This window comes from Cupressus sempervirens, chromosome 9, assembly GCF_028749045.1.
Source record: "Cupressus sempervirens isolate cs-2001-9-10 chromosome 9, ASM2874904v1, whole genome shotgun sequence".
In the NCBI taxonomy this organism is placed as follows: Eukaryota; Viridiplantae; Streptophyta; class Pinopsida; order Cupressales; family Cupressaceae; genus Cupressus; species Cupressus sempervirens.
The window spans coordinates 816795029-816812605 of NC_143126.1; the positions used below are offsets into that span (position 1 = coordinate 816795029).

Below are 17577 nucleotides of genomic sequence, written 5' to 3' on the forward strand. Positions count from 1 at the left end.
CTAGTGATGTAAGAGCAGTTGTACTAGTGATGATATTATAGGAGTTGGTTAGATTGCGGGGACATTATAGAGTGGTACCCTTGGGATTCGGGTGGACTGATGTGTTATTTGTTTCTGAGATTGCTTGGGGACAAGCAATTTCAAGGAGGGCGAACTGCATCGTTCCTTTTTAAGCCAGTGTCATAGGATGTGTTGTTAGCCTATTATTGTGTCCCTTATAGGCTAATCATTGTGGCTTGAGGGACTTCTGAGGAAGAGGCTTGGTTATGGGAGGGTCTTGTCTTTTCCACAATTTAGTATGTTCTAGTTTGGTCTTCGTTTGGCTCAGATTGGACTTCATTCGGGCTTAGTTTTATTTACTTACTATTTATGGTAAGTTTGGTGTAGATTGAAAAGGGACCCTTACTTTTTTTGGAACATGCATTTGGTCATGTGTGGAAATAACACGTGTGACTTTTATTTTTGATGACATATTTGAAGGATAAGTATTTTGGGAGTAATTATTTTAGTGGCCAAATTATTATTAAAACATTAAATGACTTATTATGAAGTTATAAGTTGACTTTATAATTTCACTTTAGTTGAGGGTTGACTCATCATTGGAAGGGGCTATTTATACAATTAATACATGGAATTAATATATTGGAGTAAATGAATTATTAAAGGGAAAAAGTATATCTATTTATCTCACATTGGGTGGAAAAGTGTGCGAGTTCTTCCACAAAAGTTATAAAAGACTAATGAGTTCTTTTTCATTATGTTGCTTGTGCTTTTGAAATTGGCGAAGTTTATTAGAAGAAACCAGGTTTTCGACTTCAACCATTGGAGAGGAGGGATTCTTCAATTGTGCAATTATTTGAGGAAGTGAAATAACTTCTGAATTGATCTTCTGAGAGAGCTTCAAGATGGAGGCTCTAATTGTGGTTCAAATGGTGATTCAAATGTGAGGTGGATTTAAATTAGAATTCGCCAATGGATTAAATGGCAGATTTTGGTGAGTTAGTAGCTTTTAACAGTCATATTATGGCAGCAGATCATTCTTAGGGCAGAATTACACAGTGCTGGTTGTGAGTTTTGGTTTGAGCATCAATACTATATATCTCAGTTTGGATATCTACAGCAGCCGTCCACTCTCAAACTGATCTGTGAATGTTGGGAAGGAATCTATATGGTATCTAACTAGACGTCTATCTCCATCAAGCAGCTGCGACATCTGGGCATGGTCTTGTTTCAAATTTGAAGCTACAGGTGCATCTTTTCATTGTGCTAAATAAAATTTGTATCTGATTCTTGAGCTCCTGGTTTTCTGGTTAGTTTGTTAGGTGTTTCATGCTGTTGAATCTATTTGGCCAAGTAATCAGATTTTGTATTTGGTTTAAATCTGAACTGTCATTCTTAATCACGGTGTTTCGCAGCCAAAAACTAAAGAGTTTATATGGTTGTTGGACAAGTTTTTGTCATTATGTCTTTTGTGACATCATAAATATCATCATCATATAGTGATTGTAAATTTTTGTTTAATGCTAATATCTCATGGTTATCGATTTCAGACTTTCTATATGCTGCCAATATATTTCCTATGACAGCATGGTGAAGTAATGTTCTTAATTAAACATGACAAGAGTTTGACAATACTCATTGAGATCGAGTTTCTACAGGATAAGCATAAAAATCAGAGTTTACAGAGTTAGAACCAGCAGGGGTTCTTACATATTTGTAGCATACAGAAAAAGATGCATAATAAGTACAAGGAACCAATTTCTTCTCCTGCCTTTAATTTTGAATGATCTAAGGACGATATACATTATGGAAGATAGGTTAGAACGATGCAGTCATATCGATAACATTATGGATTCCTACTTATACATCAATTCACACAAGTCTTCATTTTTAAAATGATTTCATCCCATTTTTATGTGATACTATTTACAGTGGTGGCTCATAAAAAACTCAAAAAGTACTCTTAATTTTTTATTTGTTGACTTATTTTCTTTGTTATGTTGTGTCTAGGTATCTTTACCTCGTTTGAAGGCCATGACATGGAGTATGGAAAATCAGAGTACAACACCTACAAATCGTATGGCTGTGATTAATTTGAAGGTATGTCCTTTTGGCTGTTTGTATATTCATTTTTTTGTTCTACAAAAAACTGTTTTTATAGAGCTGCTTAAGTTAAATGTTTGTAGAGAAGTTTCTAAATCATGTTCTCTATGTTTGGTTAGAATTTTAATGTATCAATATGACTTTTTTGCTTATAAATCTTGGATGATAACATTGTATACTGAAAGATGATGAATCTCAAAATTATTTTTATCAAATCATAGAGATTGCTTAGATTTAACCTTTCTGTAAAAAGTGTAAAACAATGATAAAATGTTAATATTTGTCAATGATCATTTGACATTTGATATTTTAAAAGCTTAAACCTTGTGGTCATGTGCAGTTCACTTTTCACATATCTATCAGGTTACACAGCATAAATAGAGATTGTTAGATCTTAAAAGGCATTAATGTTGCTTTCTAGTTTTTATTTTGCAAAAGATCTATTTGCAATAAGTTTGAAAGGGAATGGATCTTTACTAAGAAAACAATCACCACTGCACGACCATTCCTATGCATTGCAGAAATAATTCAAGCAAGAGTTTTGGTGTTCATTCTTCAATATTCCTCAAGTCGGGAACTTAGGAACATTGGGAGATGCATGGGATAGTAATGCCATGTTTGTTTCTGATCCGCTTTTCCTCCTTGTCCACTGTAGCATTTCCGCTTCCACTTTTCTATCCAACCTGTTGTGAGTTCTTCACACCATCACATCATTGCGAATGGGGACCCCCTCCTATTTGCTTTTCTTGTTGGTAGGCGTTTTATGGTGGAGTAGATTGGCAGTGGTTTAAGATTTCGCAAGTCTCCTAAAATTGGAAGTCTTGATTGGGAGGAGACACTAAAGTTTCCCAAGCCTTAGAAAAAGAGAAGCAATCGAAGAGTGTCATATTTGATCAAGTATGGAGGTGGAATGAGAGTGATCAAGAAGAAAAGCACAGAGCTTGTAGGGAGTTTAGTTAGGGGTTTGAGCCTCAAGTTTAGTTAATCTCATGTCAAACATCAAGGTTCGATCAAAGATGAGTCATTTTCTAATTGGCAAGCATCGCATTTATGTTCAAGGGGGTTATGAAATTAAAGATAAATTTTCATGTCGTACCTTTCCACATCGAGCTTAAATTCCCACAGTTGCCTCATGTGGCACTTGCCAATAAATTATGTTGTGAATTATTATAAAAGGAAATCCTTGTCAATTGTAAAGGTGAGATCTGTTGGAGAATTGTTGCTATAGTATTACCCAAATTATTCCTTATTGTTGGTTTCATGGTGAACATTATGACGTATGGAGTGTTCTACAGCACCTTACATTCCTCATTTGGAATAGAATTTGCTTCAAGGACTTAGTTGTAAAATTCTCTGAGTAGTTTAGTTGGATGAAAGTTGTTGTGGATGCATTTTTGTTGAACTTTCTTAGATCAAACCATTAGCTACTTGCTGATTGTTAGTTTATCTTGTAGGGTCGAATGACATATTTAAGAGCTTAACTATAATTATATGCTTAAAGATAGATATGCATCTTGTTGATGTGTGTTTCACGACCTTCCAATAGTAGAAAAAAACATTGAGATATCTTAACCTCTTTTGATCAAAATTGTGTATGCTAGGATTGTGAAAGATCATGCAATTGATTCCATTGTTCCTTTTATGTCAGCTCTTGATTGTGAATATGCTCAATGGTTGATGTGACATGTTATCACAAGGTGCCTTATGTTACATTATTCAAGTTCACCTCAAATGATGCTGGCTATGGGAGCTTTAAGAAGATATTGCAATGGAGTGCTTTGTTTTTTGGATTTTTGCGAATATGCATTAAGTAAAGAGAGTAGGGTTCAGGAATTCTATTCTACTCCTAAGAATTTGAAAGATAAAAATTACTATGATGAAGTCTACAAAAGATTGTTTTGCCAAACTCAACAACTACACAAAGTGGATGCAATCTTGGGGTGTGTAAAGGATTATCACAAACAATATGTATCAAGATAGAAATAAAGTTTCCACGTAAGAGACTCAAAATTTATCTTATACCACGCTTAAGAACCATTCAGCACAAAATGTATGAGTGAAGCAATTTCACCACAAATATATTAATCAACCAGATTCGTCTAAGTATTGGAAAGAAAATTCTTGACTAAATGAGGGAACAAAGAGAAAATGCAAGCACTAAGATACATCAAGAAATTAGTTAACTTCAATGATAGCTTTATCATCTCAATAGCTCGTAGCAACAATCTTTAAGTTCCTTTCTTTACAAATGAGAAGTGAGGCCTTTATGTAAGTCCCTTACAATGAGTGGCCCAGACTAAAACAAAATTGATGGCCCAAATTGTGCCACCTCAACCCTAATTATGATTAGGGAAAAGAAAGAGAATCTACAATTAATTTACAGGTCCACAAACCAATCGGAAAGAAAACTACCTTCTTAGTGGGTAATAAATGCCCACGATTTATATCCATTCAATAGGGGAGTGGGGCAATATGAATGCCCACTATGCATTAAATGCTTCTTTGCTAGAATAGCCCATGTTTGACTTTGTTCTTACAATGCACAAAATCGGGTGAACACTATTTCTAATTCATCTACGCTGACCCTTAGCACTGATTCCCTCCTGAAACTGTCAACACTTGCTCACATTTGCTCAAACTGCTCTCCCTATCCGACAATGAGTTCTTGGCTGTGTACATGACATTTGAGAAAATGGAAAAGTTATCCAAGCCATCCTTCATGAAGCAATTCAACTTAAAGAACCCCTCCAACTTACTTCTAAGGTTGCCCATCCTTATATCATTCGAGACCAATTTCAAGGATAACAAGACCGCAACTTTGTTGGAAATACCTTGCTGAATATTTTTGACAAACTTTTTTGATCAAGTGGATTCCTCGCTGAAATGTTCAAACATTTCCTTTGTCATGATTATTGTGTTGTATCACTAGGCAAAGTAATACACTTCTTCCTTGACCACTCCAACGTTAGCCAACGTTTTCTTAGGGTCTCCATTAAAGCATGTAGGTGTTAGATTACTTCTTGATAGACATGTTCATCATCTCATGACTCTTCTATGTATTGTATTTTAGAGATGACGACCAATGCCCTTTCATATATTTGTACCAAATCTTTAGAAAATTTGTATGCCTCTTTTTGGATGCCTTCCATCCAATCTTTTGATAGACATGCTCATCATCCCATGACTCTTCTATGCATTGTATTTTAGAGAGGACGAGCAATGCCCTTTCATAAATTTGCACTAAATCTTTAGAAAATTTGTATGCCTCTTTCTAGGTATCTTCTATCCAATGTTTTGCACTTTGAGAAACTTGCTTGATTCTCTCAATACCTTCCATCAACTTAGCTGAAAGAACTGTGTGAGGAACAAAGACTTGGCCTTCTTCCCTCACTGGATGGGATAAGCTGTTCAAATATTCACGCAAAGCGTTGTTCTCCCCATTTAGTTTCTAGTATTTTCCTTCCAATTTTCTCATCTTTTCCTTCATTGCTTGCGTAAAATCCTCATATTCTTCAATAACCTTGTGATGATTGAAGGATTTGAGCCATACGCAATACAAATCCACAAAACCCAAAGAACACCTACATGCAAGAACCTGTCATAGAGAAGAAAAAATAAAGAAGAGGCAATGGTTTTGTTTTGAAAATATGAGAACTATATTATCAGAGTGAAAAGTTGAAAGATAATTACAAAAGATCAATCCTTGTAGAAGGAGATCGAAAACCTAAAAGGGAAACCCTAAGAGGTAAATAACATTTAATAATTACTAATTAATTGATAAGTAGGAGATAATTTCCACAGCCAGTCAAATTGTGATATTGCTATTAGGATTAAACTGTGTATTTTTTGAGTCAAACTCATTGACCCATGTTTCATGAGTAGTGATTCAACATGAATCCATCTCTCATGAGAATAAATGGAACACTTAGCACTCATTTACTAATTAATTATTAAATGGAAATGCAAGGTGTTAGAGTGGGGTTGCCATTGCACCTAAAGACCAATTTGTCAATGCCCGATACAACCACTCAACTTATAGTACGCAAGAGGCGGTTAAGCCCTTGTCACGAATCCCGAGGGGAGCACTGAACAAATTTCTAACAATCTCCCCCTCAGCTTTACCCAAGGTTCTGAGGATTTGAACTTGCGACCAAGCTTTGATACCACTTGTTAGAGTGAGGTTGCCGTTGGACCAAAAGACCGATTTGTCAATGCCCGATACAACCACTCAACTTATAGTACACAGGAGGTGGTTAAGCCCTTGTCATGAATCCTGAGGGGAGCGTTGAACAAATTTCTAACACAAGGTGCATAAAGTGAAATCTAAGAAGGGAGTAAAAGTAATTTTATAAATGAAATTAAATTAACCTTTTACTCTAGCACCCCCCCTTAAGATGAGAAACAATGCAAATAAACTACAATGCTGAAAGCAAACTTGAGTTTGGACAACAAAGCCTAATGAGGTGCCCAATCACAATCAAATCTCAATGAAATGGAGAAATAGAGAAAATCCAGTGGGAAAAACCATACTCCAAAAAGAGATAAAAAAGGATGCACAAATGAAATATATTAAGAGAATCTCTCAAGACCATAAGTACAATGAAAGCCCCCATGATAGAAGCTTGAGACTCCATAGCCCACCAGAATGGAAAAACTCCTGTGTCGATGAACATACCAATGTAGCTCCAATCTGAAGGAAACAAAGGCAGTGGACAAGGATGATAAAACCCATGTATGTAAGGTGTAGCTGGAAGTCCTAGCTGATGCTCAAAGGAGAAAGCATGAGAATCCTGAAATGGAATCTCCAATGGAGGTGGGATAATAGGTGTGTTGAATCTGTCAATTGAGAGGAGATGTGTCCTCTGATATATCCTCAACAACTGTAGTAGGTGGCTTGATGACTAGAGCTGCATAGTTAGGCAATGTTGAAGAGTAATCTTGTGCGAGAGATGGAATCTGAACACGAGGTGGAGGTGTAGAAGTCCAAGACTAGTCTTAGGAACAACAGGATGATCATGAAGAACACCATTGAAGCATGAAGTTGCAAACACTGCCAAACTGCTGATCTGAAGAACCTCCACTATATAGAATATGACTAGGTAGAGAAGACAAGTCTAAAGAGTTGATCAATCAAATATGAAAGGTATCTTCATGGCCTCCAAAAATAGGAATGAAAGAATGTCTATATGGTAAATTATCCATCTCACCAAAATGCATAGGTATCCATCCACTGCAATCGCCTAGTACATAGGATCAAATATTGAATACACAACTCAGTCCATCGAACCAAGAAAGCAATAAAAGCAACATAACCCCCCTATAATGCTAAGAGATAAGACATGAATACTGAAGCTGAATGCAATATCTCCTGCAAAAAGAAGAACCATGAACATCAAGAGTACAAAAGAAGTACAAACAACTATAATGACACGTGTCATCGATACATCATGAGGCTAATGTCATGGAAGGAACACTCACTTGACAAAGGAAGATGACGAATATGGCCAACATGAAACCCCTCAAGGCACTTTATAATTAGTTTGAGTACAAAAAAACACAAAGATGTGCAAAACCCTTGCCTCTTCTTTTCTTTTTCTTCTCTGTGACAAGTTCTTGCATGTAGGTGTTCTTCGGGTTTTGTGCATTTGTACTGCGTATTGCTCAAATCTTTCATGGTATTAGAGGACACACATCTCCTCTCAACTGACAGATTCAACACACCTGTTATCCCACCTCCATTGGAGATTCCATTTCAGGATTCTCATGCTTTCTCCTTTGAGCATCAGCTAGGACTTCTAGCTGCAACTTACATACATGGGTTTTATCATCCTTGTCCACTGCCTTTGTTTCCTTCAAATTGGAGCTACATTGGTATGTTCATTGACACAAAAGTTCTAACATTTTTGGGGGGCTATGGAGTCTCAAGCTTCTATCATGGGGGCTTTCATTGTACTTATGGTCTTGAGAGATTCTCTTGAGATATTTCATTTGTACATTCTTTTCTATCTCTTTTGGAGTAGGGTTTTTCCCAGTGGGTTTTCTCTATTTCTCCGTTTTATAGAGATTTGATTGTGATTGGGTACCTCATCAAGCTTTGTTGCTAGGACCCAAGTTTGCTTTTAGCATTGTAGTTTCCTTGCATTATTTGTAGCTGCATTGTTGCTCATCTTAAGGGCGGGCATTAGAGTAAAAGTTAATTTAATTTGAGAAACACATGTATGTAATGTGTAGCTGGAAGTCCTAGCTGATGCTCAAAGGAGGAAGCATAAGAATCCTGAAATGGATTCTCCAATGGAGGTGGAATAATAGGTGTGCTGAATCTGTCAGCTGAGAGGACACTATGAAGGATTTGAGCAATACACAATACAAATTCACAAAACCCAAAGAACACCTGCATGCATGAACCTGTCACAAAGAAGAAAAAGCAAAGAAGCGGCAAGGGTTTTGCTTTGAAAATATGAGAACTATATTATTAAGCTGAAAAGATGAGAGATAATTACAAAAGATCAATATTTATAGAAGGAGATCGAAAACCTAAAAGGGAAACCCTAAGAGGTAAATAACATTTAATAATTGCAAATTAATTATTAAATAGAAATGCAAGGTGCATAAAGTGAAATCTTAACAAGGGAGTAAAGGTAATTTAATAAATGAAATGAAATTAACCGTTTACCCTAACAATGACCCCTTTCTGAAATAAGATTCAATAGAGCATTAGCCATCACTAATGTAGCTCCAAATTAAGCAACGACTATTGATTAATGATGCGGGCTTGAAACACCATCTATTTGGTAAGCAAGATTAATAGTAACAAATTAATAAAGGGATTACATACTATTAAAAGCTATTTAATATAAATGAATGAATTTCAATATAAGCCATAATAGCAAACAAATCTGTTAGATACGTACAATGATAATTATTGGTGAAGTATTATGATATGCTTGATACCACAAGGATGGGTTAGAGTTTAATAGACAATGAGTCCCTTCATGGGACATAGGACTAAGGTAAAGAGGTTGAGTATTGTTAAAGATCAATTATGATGAACAACAATCTATGCAATGTATCTCGATTAGGATAAGAATGTAATGCATTTGGTTGTAGATTTAATCAATTGAACCAAGATATATTTATTAATATGTTACGGTGAACTAATATATATTACTGAATGAATAAAAAAGGTCACTACATTATTATTATCAAATGGAGCAATGTTTGATTAAAAAATGTTACTAAAATATTTTTACATTATTTATTAGCAATAGCGAATTAAATAATGACAAACTCATGAATAATGACAATATTAGATGAATAAACAAATAATAAATAAAATAACAAATATCAAGTAATAAATAATATTAAAATTAATAATAAATTAACGTTGGCCTTATTGGTTTAAAAATAGCACACCCCAATAAAGGGTGGCAGATAATACAGCGACCCCCCAAGTGAGTGGGCATGTAAAGACATGTTGTTCAGTAACCTTAAGAGGGGTATTTAAGGAAGGCAACGTGGAGGGAAGAAGAATATACTAAGAAAGAAAAAAGGAATATATTTTGGCATTGGAAAATATGAGAGGAGACATTCATGATTTTGGACATTCAGCTTTTAAAATAAGGTGCCTCTCATAAACATTTCAGCAAATTTGATATTATATTCAATTTATATACACATGCAATTCTATTACCTTGAAACAATGGGAAAAATAAGCAAAAAAATATTAATGGAGAGGTTGCCACAGAATAATTGTAATTGGGAATATAAAAGAAAAAGAGAGCAAGGCAAGCGTTAAGTTTACATAAGAACTAGGAATTCAAATTGGAAGTCAATATTAAGTTTGAAATCTTGGGGAAAGACAAGCATTTTCAGCAAAGTGTATTAAGAGGGAGCCATGTGAGTTGACATGTAAGGTAAGACAAAAAGGTATAATTTTATAATTAAGTTAAATTATATTATTTTTTCATTCTCAAATATTATTATTTTGATACATAATGAAAATTATTATATTATTTAATTTTTTAAATGAAGGTTTATATGATAATGAATTTTAGAATATAAATATATATGAAAAATTATGAAAATTACAAGATTAATTTATATTTATGATTAGTATTATACAAGGAGATATTTTGTAATGAGATCAATGTAATATCTTATAGGGAGAAGATTGATCTAAAATCTAATAATGTCAGTATGAGGGGTTGATATAATCTCCATCTGATTGACATGACTAAGATTGTGATAAATTCTATAGTGTTAGTATGAGAGATTGATATAATAATGTCAACATGAGAGATTGATAGAATCTCCATTTGACTGACAAACTTGAGATTGATGTCATCTCAATAATGCATGCAAGTGAGATTGATATAATCTCCATCTGTCCGACATGCCTAATATTGATATAATAATGTTGGTACATTAGAGCGATCTCCATCTGACCAACATGACCATGGGCTAGAATATTGTGATGAGTCAACATATGCGTATGTGATAAGGGCCCTAGGTAGAGGCCACCTCTTCTAGGAAGAACCTTAGAGGGAGCATTCTAGAGAAGATGGTGAAATATCTGAGGATGGTACTCGAAGCAACGATATATTGTTCAAGACCCGAAGGCCCTCAAGAGGGTTATTAATTCCGATTTGGAGATGTCTTTAAGGTTTTGGGTTAAGATAGAGGGTAGAATAGTATAGTTAGCCTTTTTTTTTGGATAAGTTTTTTTATATATTATTCAAATATCATTTTTACAGAATTACATACAGGCTTTTAAAAAAATAGCCTTCCTTTTCACATACATGTTTCTTTACTAGAAACTATCTAATTGATACAAGTTATCTTTCTTCCTTCCCTAAATCCCCTAACATGATAAACCATCCCAAATACATCTTTACAATTAGTAATTGCTATCATCAAAAACATCAAAAAGAACAAAATGTTCGCCATCTATTCATCTGAAACTTTTTCGGCTTTCCCTTTTCCCTGCCATCATTTGGCCCTTGCCTCATCTTAACCATTTTCATGCATGTAGTCCTCTATTCCATCTTCCCGATCGTCCAAAACTTGCATTCAAAACTATCTTCTTTATCTTTGAATTGATCTACTCTGTTGCCTTGTTCCTTGCCATCCTCAAAACCTCCCTTAGTCACTTCAAACACGTCTGTCGATAATTGCCCACAAAAATTTTGAACAAAATTTCCAAATTTCCTTTTCTTCTTCATCATTCTTCCACCTGCACTAGGAATTTCAAATAGTATAGTTAGCCTTATTATTGTTTAAATTCTAACATTTATTTTGCACGTATTACTTGTCCCAAGATGACCCTAATAGTGGGACCAGTACAAACCTGTCCCCAAGAGTCATGTCCTAGACACAACTTTGTCACATTATATTCTTCTTCAATAATTTGTTCCTTTGTTTTGTCGATTGTAGGAATTGCAAACTGTAAAGTGCTGGATTCAATTCCCATTTGATGAAATTTTCCAAGCTTTTGGCCTTTCCTTTCTCTTCCGTTCTATTGATTCGCTTGAAAATCTCTTGTAACTTGGATGCCGAGTCAGTTTCCTTTCTCTTGATTTCTCAACAGCCTTTGCCTTAACCAATCTGGAACGACAACATGCTGATCATGGATCAACAATTTCTCTTGTCCTTGTACCTTTCCTTAATCTCTTTCTTGGCAACCGACCTTTCCGCTATTACATCAACAACCTCTACTTTTGTAGTGGGAACTTTCGTTTCCCCTGTAGGAACTTCTATCTCCATTTATTGCTCTAAAATGGCCTGAAGGCTTTCAGCAATGACAAAATCTCGTTTTCAATCCCTTCCTTGGGTAGATTCTTGATAAGCATCGATGCTCTCTCTAAACTGTACCAACCTAGTCATCTGATCTTTTTTTATTCTATCCTCCTTTTCTTGTTTCTACCTCTTCCTTGGTCACAGGTTACCTCTTCCTTGGTCAAATGGTCAATCTCTTGTGAACTTGGAGTCTGACTAGGTGATGAAGAACTAGTCTCTAACTTTTACCTCTTTTGTCGAGGTTCTTCATTGTGAAGGTCAGGCCTACTTCTCGTTTGTACTTCTCAAGCAACACTCTTTCCCTTTCCTCGTTCAACATTCTCTAGTGGAAGTTCTCCTTCTTCGATTCTAACTCTGGATGACTACCTTGGTGGTCTATCATCTTGCAATGGCTGAGGACCCATCAAGTTATAAGTTAAGCTATCCTTGGGCACCCTCAGTTTGCTGATCTGACACACAGCCCACCATTTCATGAATTTCACAATTGATGCAGATAATGAATTGATGCCCAATACTTCTTTCTTGGAACAATCACAAGGCTGGATAGTCTTTTCCATTTCTACGTCATATCCAGATTAGACCATGTTCATATCCTCTTCCACTTAGTCAATTACTTGGATGATCTTGCACACTCTGATCATATTGCGTAGCAATCTGGAATACATTCTCCTTTTGATTTCGTTCTCATCCACAATGTTGGCCTAGAGATCCTCAAGTTGCACCTTGTGTTGATATTTCATACTTGCTACCACGCTGATTTTTTTACAGGGATTGTAATCCAACCATGCCGGGAAAAGTGCTAATTTGTAAATGCAGCTCCTCTACCAATTTTTTGGTTGCCTGTAAAGGACACATCTCAACTTCATCTCCTATGGTGATTGGCAATTCAAGTCCCAACTTCTTCCTCTTTCAAATCATATTATAAACCGTCAGCTGACTAGTGACCTCCAGCAGGACCATCTTGTCAGTTGGATACTGCTCCACTCTCTATCCAACACTGGTTCACTTCTCGCATAGGCTGCCTCATGTTCGACACTTTGCTAATGCACTCAAAACCTCTAGCTCTGATACTAATTGATGCAATATGTAAAACTCTTAGGGTTATATCAGATAGAGAGAAGATATGGAGCAATATAATTTAAAACAGTGTTTCACCACCTATTGGGGATGGGAGGACAAAGGGCAGGTGGGGGATGGTGATGATATACATATAGCACTAGAAAGACTATTAATGAAAAGATTTATAAGAATTACATTTCAAGTGAGACTTTGGGAAATTAGTAAAGTGGACAAAATATTATTATATGACTTGTAGATCTCAAATACTCAAATATGACTGATACTTTATGGACAGTGGTACTGTCATTCACCACTGACTATATAAAACCCTTATACATTCCAATCAACCATATATGAAAATGGATTTGGATAATGAATTGTTGGATAAATATGATAGTAGCACCACATGAATTGCAAAGATGGAAACTATAACCTAGAAACCTCAGTTCTGATTTTTGTTTATGGTAGCCAGCATAATCAACAATCTTGTATGCAATAACAGCTACAAACCCTCATAAATTTCTTGTATAAGGTTTGCAAAGAATCTAAAAATCTTCTTTAATCAGCCAAAGATATATGTATATATCTGATTTGCTTGCATATATATATATATATATATATATATATATATATATATATATATATATATATATATATATATATATATATATATATATATATATATATATATATAGCGAGAGAGAAAGAGAGAGATGCACTTTTTAAGTGTGTAGAGGCAGCAAATTTCCACGGGTCCCCAAGATACTTTTTGTGGGGTTCTCACACCATCGCCCCAAATTTTTGGGGACCCCCTTTTTTTAGTCGCCTTGGCGAATATTTAGATTGTCCAACAATTTTCGATTTTTATGAGATTTTTGAGCCTTGGACACTTTCAGGCCAGTGGAGAGACTTAGCTTATTTTCACCCTGTTTTACTTGATTTTCTAGAGCAACCAATTTCATCCTTATGCTGGACAAAATTTCAACATGCAACACTTGGTAGGATAAAATTGTAGATTTGTACTTTTTCTTTTGAAAATCTGGATATAATTGTGTAAATTTGAATAATCTCAAAGAAGAAATTTTGTTAGACTTGAGTTTCGGAAAATCTTAAATTTTTCTTTGGTGAAAATTTTAATTTAGTAGAAATGAGGCTAAATTGCAAAAATCGATTTTTGACCCTAGAGGCAATTTTATTTTATTTTGGTCAAAAAAATTCTAAATAGCCTAGCAAAATCAATTTGGAGAAAATTCCAAAAAATTGGCTTTAATAGATTAAAATTGCCTTGAAAACTTTTGCCTTTAATGAAATTGATAATTTAATATTGAAGAATGGCTTTTGATTAGTGATAATCCAATTTTAATGACATATTAATTACTAAATCCTCATTAAATGAAAATATTTAACATCTCCAAGACACCATTTAATTTCCTTTTGCAATTTAGAACTAATTGGCAATTTTAAAAGGCAATTTTCCTTTTGGAAAAATTAAATTTTGGTTAAGTATTTAATTGTGGCCCATAATTTTTCATTAATTATTGTTTTTCTTGCTCCCAGGGTCCAAGTCGGCCAGCTTGGAGGGAGTAAGAAAGTTGGGTATAAGAGGAGGCTTCTTTTCCATTTCCTCCTCACTTTTCACTTCTCCTTCTCAAGGTGTTGGCGATTTTGCAAGAGCAGATCTGCACTCTTCTTGCTTGGTGAATTGTGTGGGAGCCGAATTTTGTGGAAGGCGAATTTTGTGGAAGCCGAATTTTGTGGGAGCCGAAATTTGTGGAAGATAAAATTCTGATTTTTGCAAGAAGCTTCGATTTTTGGCCCTAGGTTGGGTAATTTTATTTGGAGGTGAATTACATGATAAATTTCTGATTTGGAAGTGGATTTGAAGTTCTTGAGGTCTAGTCCTAATTTCGAAAAGTTGCTGTACGATTATTGGTTAAGGTGAATTTTAATCATTAGAGTTGAAAGGGGTCCTTAAGCTGACATCCTTCTTTCATTCTAGTCTAAGTATTGCTTCCCTTGGTTCTACTTGCATTTTGGTCCACCACTCTACCATCTTGTAATAGGGCGACGAGTATGGAGGATGTTAGTGCAAGTAAGAATTCCAAGCGAACAAACACTAAGAAAGACAAAGAGGATATGATGCCCAAAACACCCTTCTTCTCGAAAATGAAGCAAATAACCGACACCAATATCGGTGCAGTGGACATGATACGGATAAAGGACAGACTTAAGGAAGGACAATTCCCCTTGGCAAAGCAAAAGCGGAATCGTACATGCAGCAAGCATCGTGGTGAAGTCAGCAGAACTTAGGGCGAAGCACACACCTTGTCCTCCTATGGAAGAAGTTAATGAAAGGCTAGCTAAGTTCATTGCCTTAGCTAAGAAAATGAAAGAAAAGGGAATATTTATATTAGAAGATCATTTGATGTAAGCCCAAGTGGCAATTTCTCTTTCTTCTAGAATAGGACAAATGTCTATTTCTGATTGGCCACTATTTTGGTGTCTTTTTATTGGTTGCCACTCTTTGCACTTTTTTCATTGGTCCATTGATGAGGTGGCGTCTTCTCATTGGTCAATGGGGTGGCAACCCTAATTAGGGTTTTTAGGATTCAATCTGGATCATTGATCTTGTTTTGATCTCCATCGTCCGTTGTATTTTTGGCCCCTATATAATGCCATTTGCTCTCATTTGTAAAGTTTTGGAGAAATTGTTGCTAAGATAATACCAACATCGCTCTCTTCTTCATTGTTGTGACTTGCATGGTGATTAAGAACATTGGGTGTTATTGCATGTTTTCTACTTCCACAAAGTTAGATTTCTTTTCAAGTTGTTAAAGTTGGTTGCATTTCAAGTTGTTTAAGCAAGAGTAAATTAGATGGATAGTTGTATGGTAGCATTGGTAGATGTTTGATAGGGATCAATACTAGACCACTGGCATCCTAGTGGCTGGTTGGGAAGCCTTGTGTGGTAAACTAGTTCATTTTCCTTAGAATCATTGCATCTATGGAAGTGGGGCCGCTAGTTAGCCTTCATTAGATTTGATCCCTGTCCATTTGCTAACCTTCCATTCATAGGAGTAGGAGTAGAATAGTGAGTAGTTGGGTAGTCGAAGCTTAGAGAAGGAAGTTAGAGAAGTAAGTCAGGTATCAAAACACATCCATTCACCTTCCACCACCACCGCTTTCCCATCAACATCATCATTGGCAGACACATCCTCCATCATCACCACCATCAACATTATCTGCCCTTGCATATTTCACAAACCAAACCACCATCACCTTCATCCTACCAAAGTCCAACTCATCCTCGAATGAATAGTGTAAGGCCACCTACGTGATTACCTGCGAATCACATCGATAAAATTGAGTGAGTATCCACAAGTGTAAAGAACATTGGAGTTATTCTCATATCCCATGAGCAATAACTTTTCAAGGGAGGAATTGTATGTTTGATAATCCATATCGGATATCCAATTACTAATATGTTATGTAAGTGATACAAAACTCGCATCAACATTATTTGGTGCTAGAAGGAGGGCCTGAAAATTTCATTTTGAGGATTTATTGGCATTCAATTATGAAGAAGAATGGTGTTTCCTAGATCAAATCAGCCTAGAGCAACTTGGAGAACACTTCAAGATCACATTGTAGCTAGTTTATGCTCAACTGCTTGGGAGGAAAGTGGGAACACTAGAGAGTACCTAGACACCGTTGACGTGCTAAATCAAGAAGAAAGAATAGCAAGAGCTATTGAAAGGAGAATTCAAAGGAGATTAGAACGTCAAAGAGCATTGGAAAGGAAGCTTGAGAGAGAAAGCAAAGCACAAAGACAAGCTCAAGCTATTGTTGAAGAGAACTCGAATTAGAGACAATCAAGTTGGGATTATCTTCAAGCTGGATAGAAAGATTGGGTCTTTTTCCCCCGAAATGTTTGAGAGACTGATATCTGATATGAGGCAGAGGATATTGAGAAATACACCACACCAAGAAGAAGACTTACTTGTGTTAGAATCTCCTAAGAAACCAAGGAATCGTCGGGTAGTTGATACCTCAAACTTAGCTAGCCCCCCAAGTAATCCACCAGTTTAGACTCAAGCCAATCCACCAGTTCAGGCTCAAGTCGGTCCACCAATTCAGGCTCAAGTCAATCCACCAATTCAGACCCTAGTCAATCAGCCAATTCAAGCTCAGATCAATCTACCAATGATGGCTCAACCACCATGGATCCAAAACAATGCCTCACCCCTCTTATTCCAACAATACCATGATCTACCGAAGAATTCGGCAGTTTTCTACTCCAAGTTTTTTGTCAATGACCCTAATCGCACAGCGGAGGAGCATATCAAGGTATTCCAAGAGGCATTGTGCAATAGAAGAATTCAAGAGGAAGATGTTGCATGTAGGCTTTTCACTTATTCATTAGGGGAAGAACCTTATTACTAGTTTGTCAATTTACCAGCATCATCAATAACGAGATGGTTTCAACTCAAAGAAGCCTTTATTGCAAAGTTTGGTATGCCCATCACACCACTAGAGTTACATAGAAGGTTTGTGGACATAAGGAGGCATGATAGGGAGACGATAAGTTCCTTCAACGATCGTTTCCATAAGGCTTATATG

The 17577-nt window shown here is 35.9% G+C and overlaps 1 protein-coding gene across 2 annotated transcripts in view; it reads left to right on the top strand.

The window, feature by feature from the left end:
• Window positions 1-17577, top strand: part of LOC149541192 (uncharacterized) — a 116125-nt gene that overhangs the window by 84238 nt on the left and 14310 nt on the right. For both annotated transcript variants that reach the window (XM_089802194.1, XM_089802193.1), the window contains exon 4: window positions 2011-2100. In XM_089802194.1, the coding sequence (XP_089658320.1) occupies window positions 2011-2100 (90 nt within the window). The remainder of the gene's footprint in view (window positions 1-2010; window positions 2101-17577) is intronic.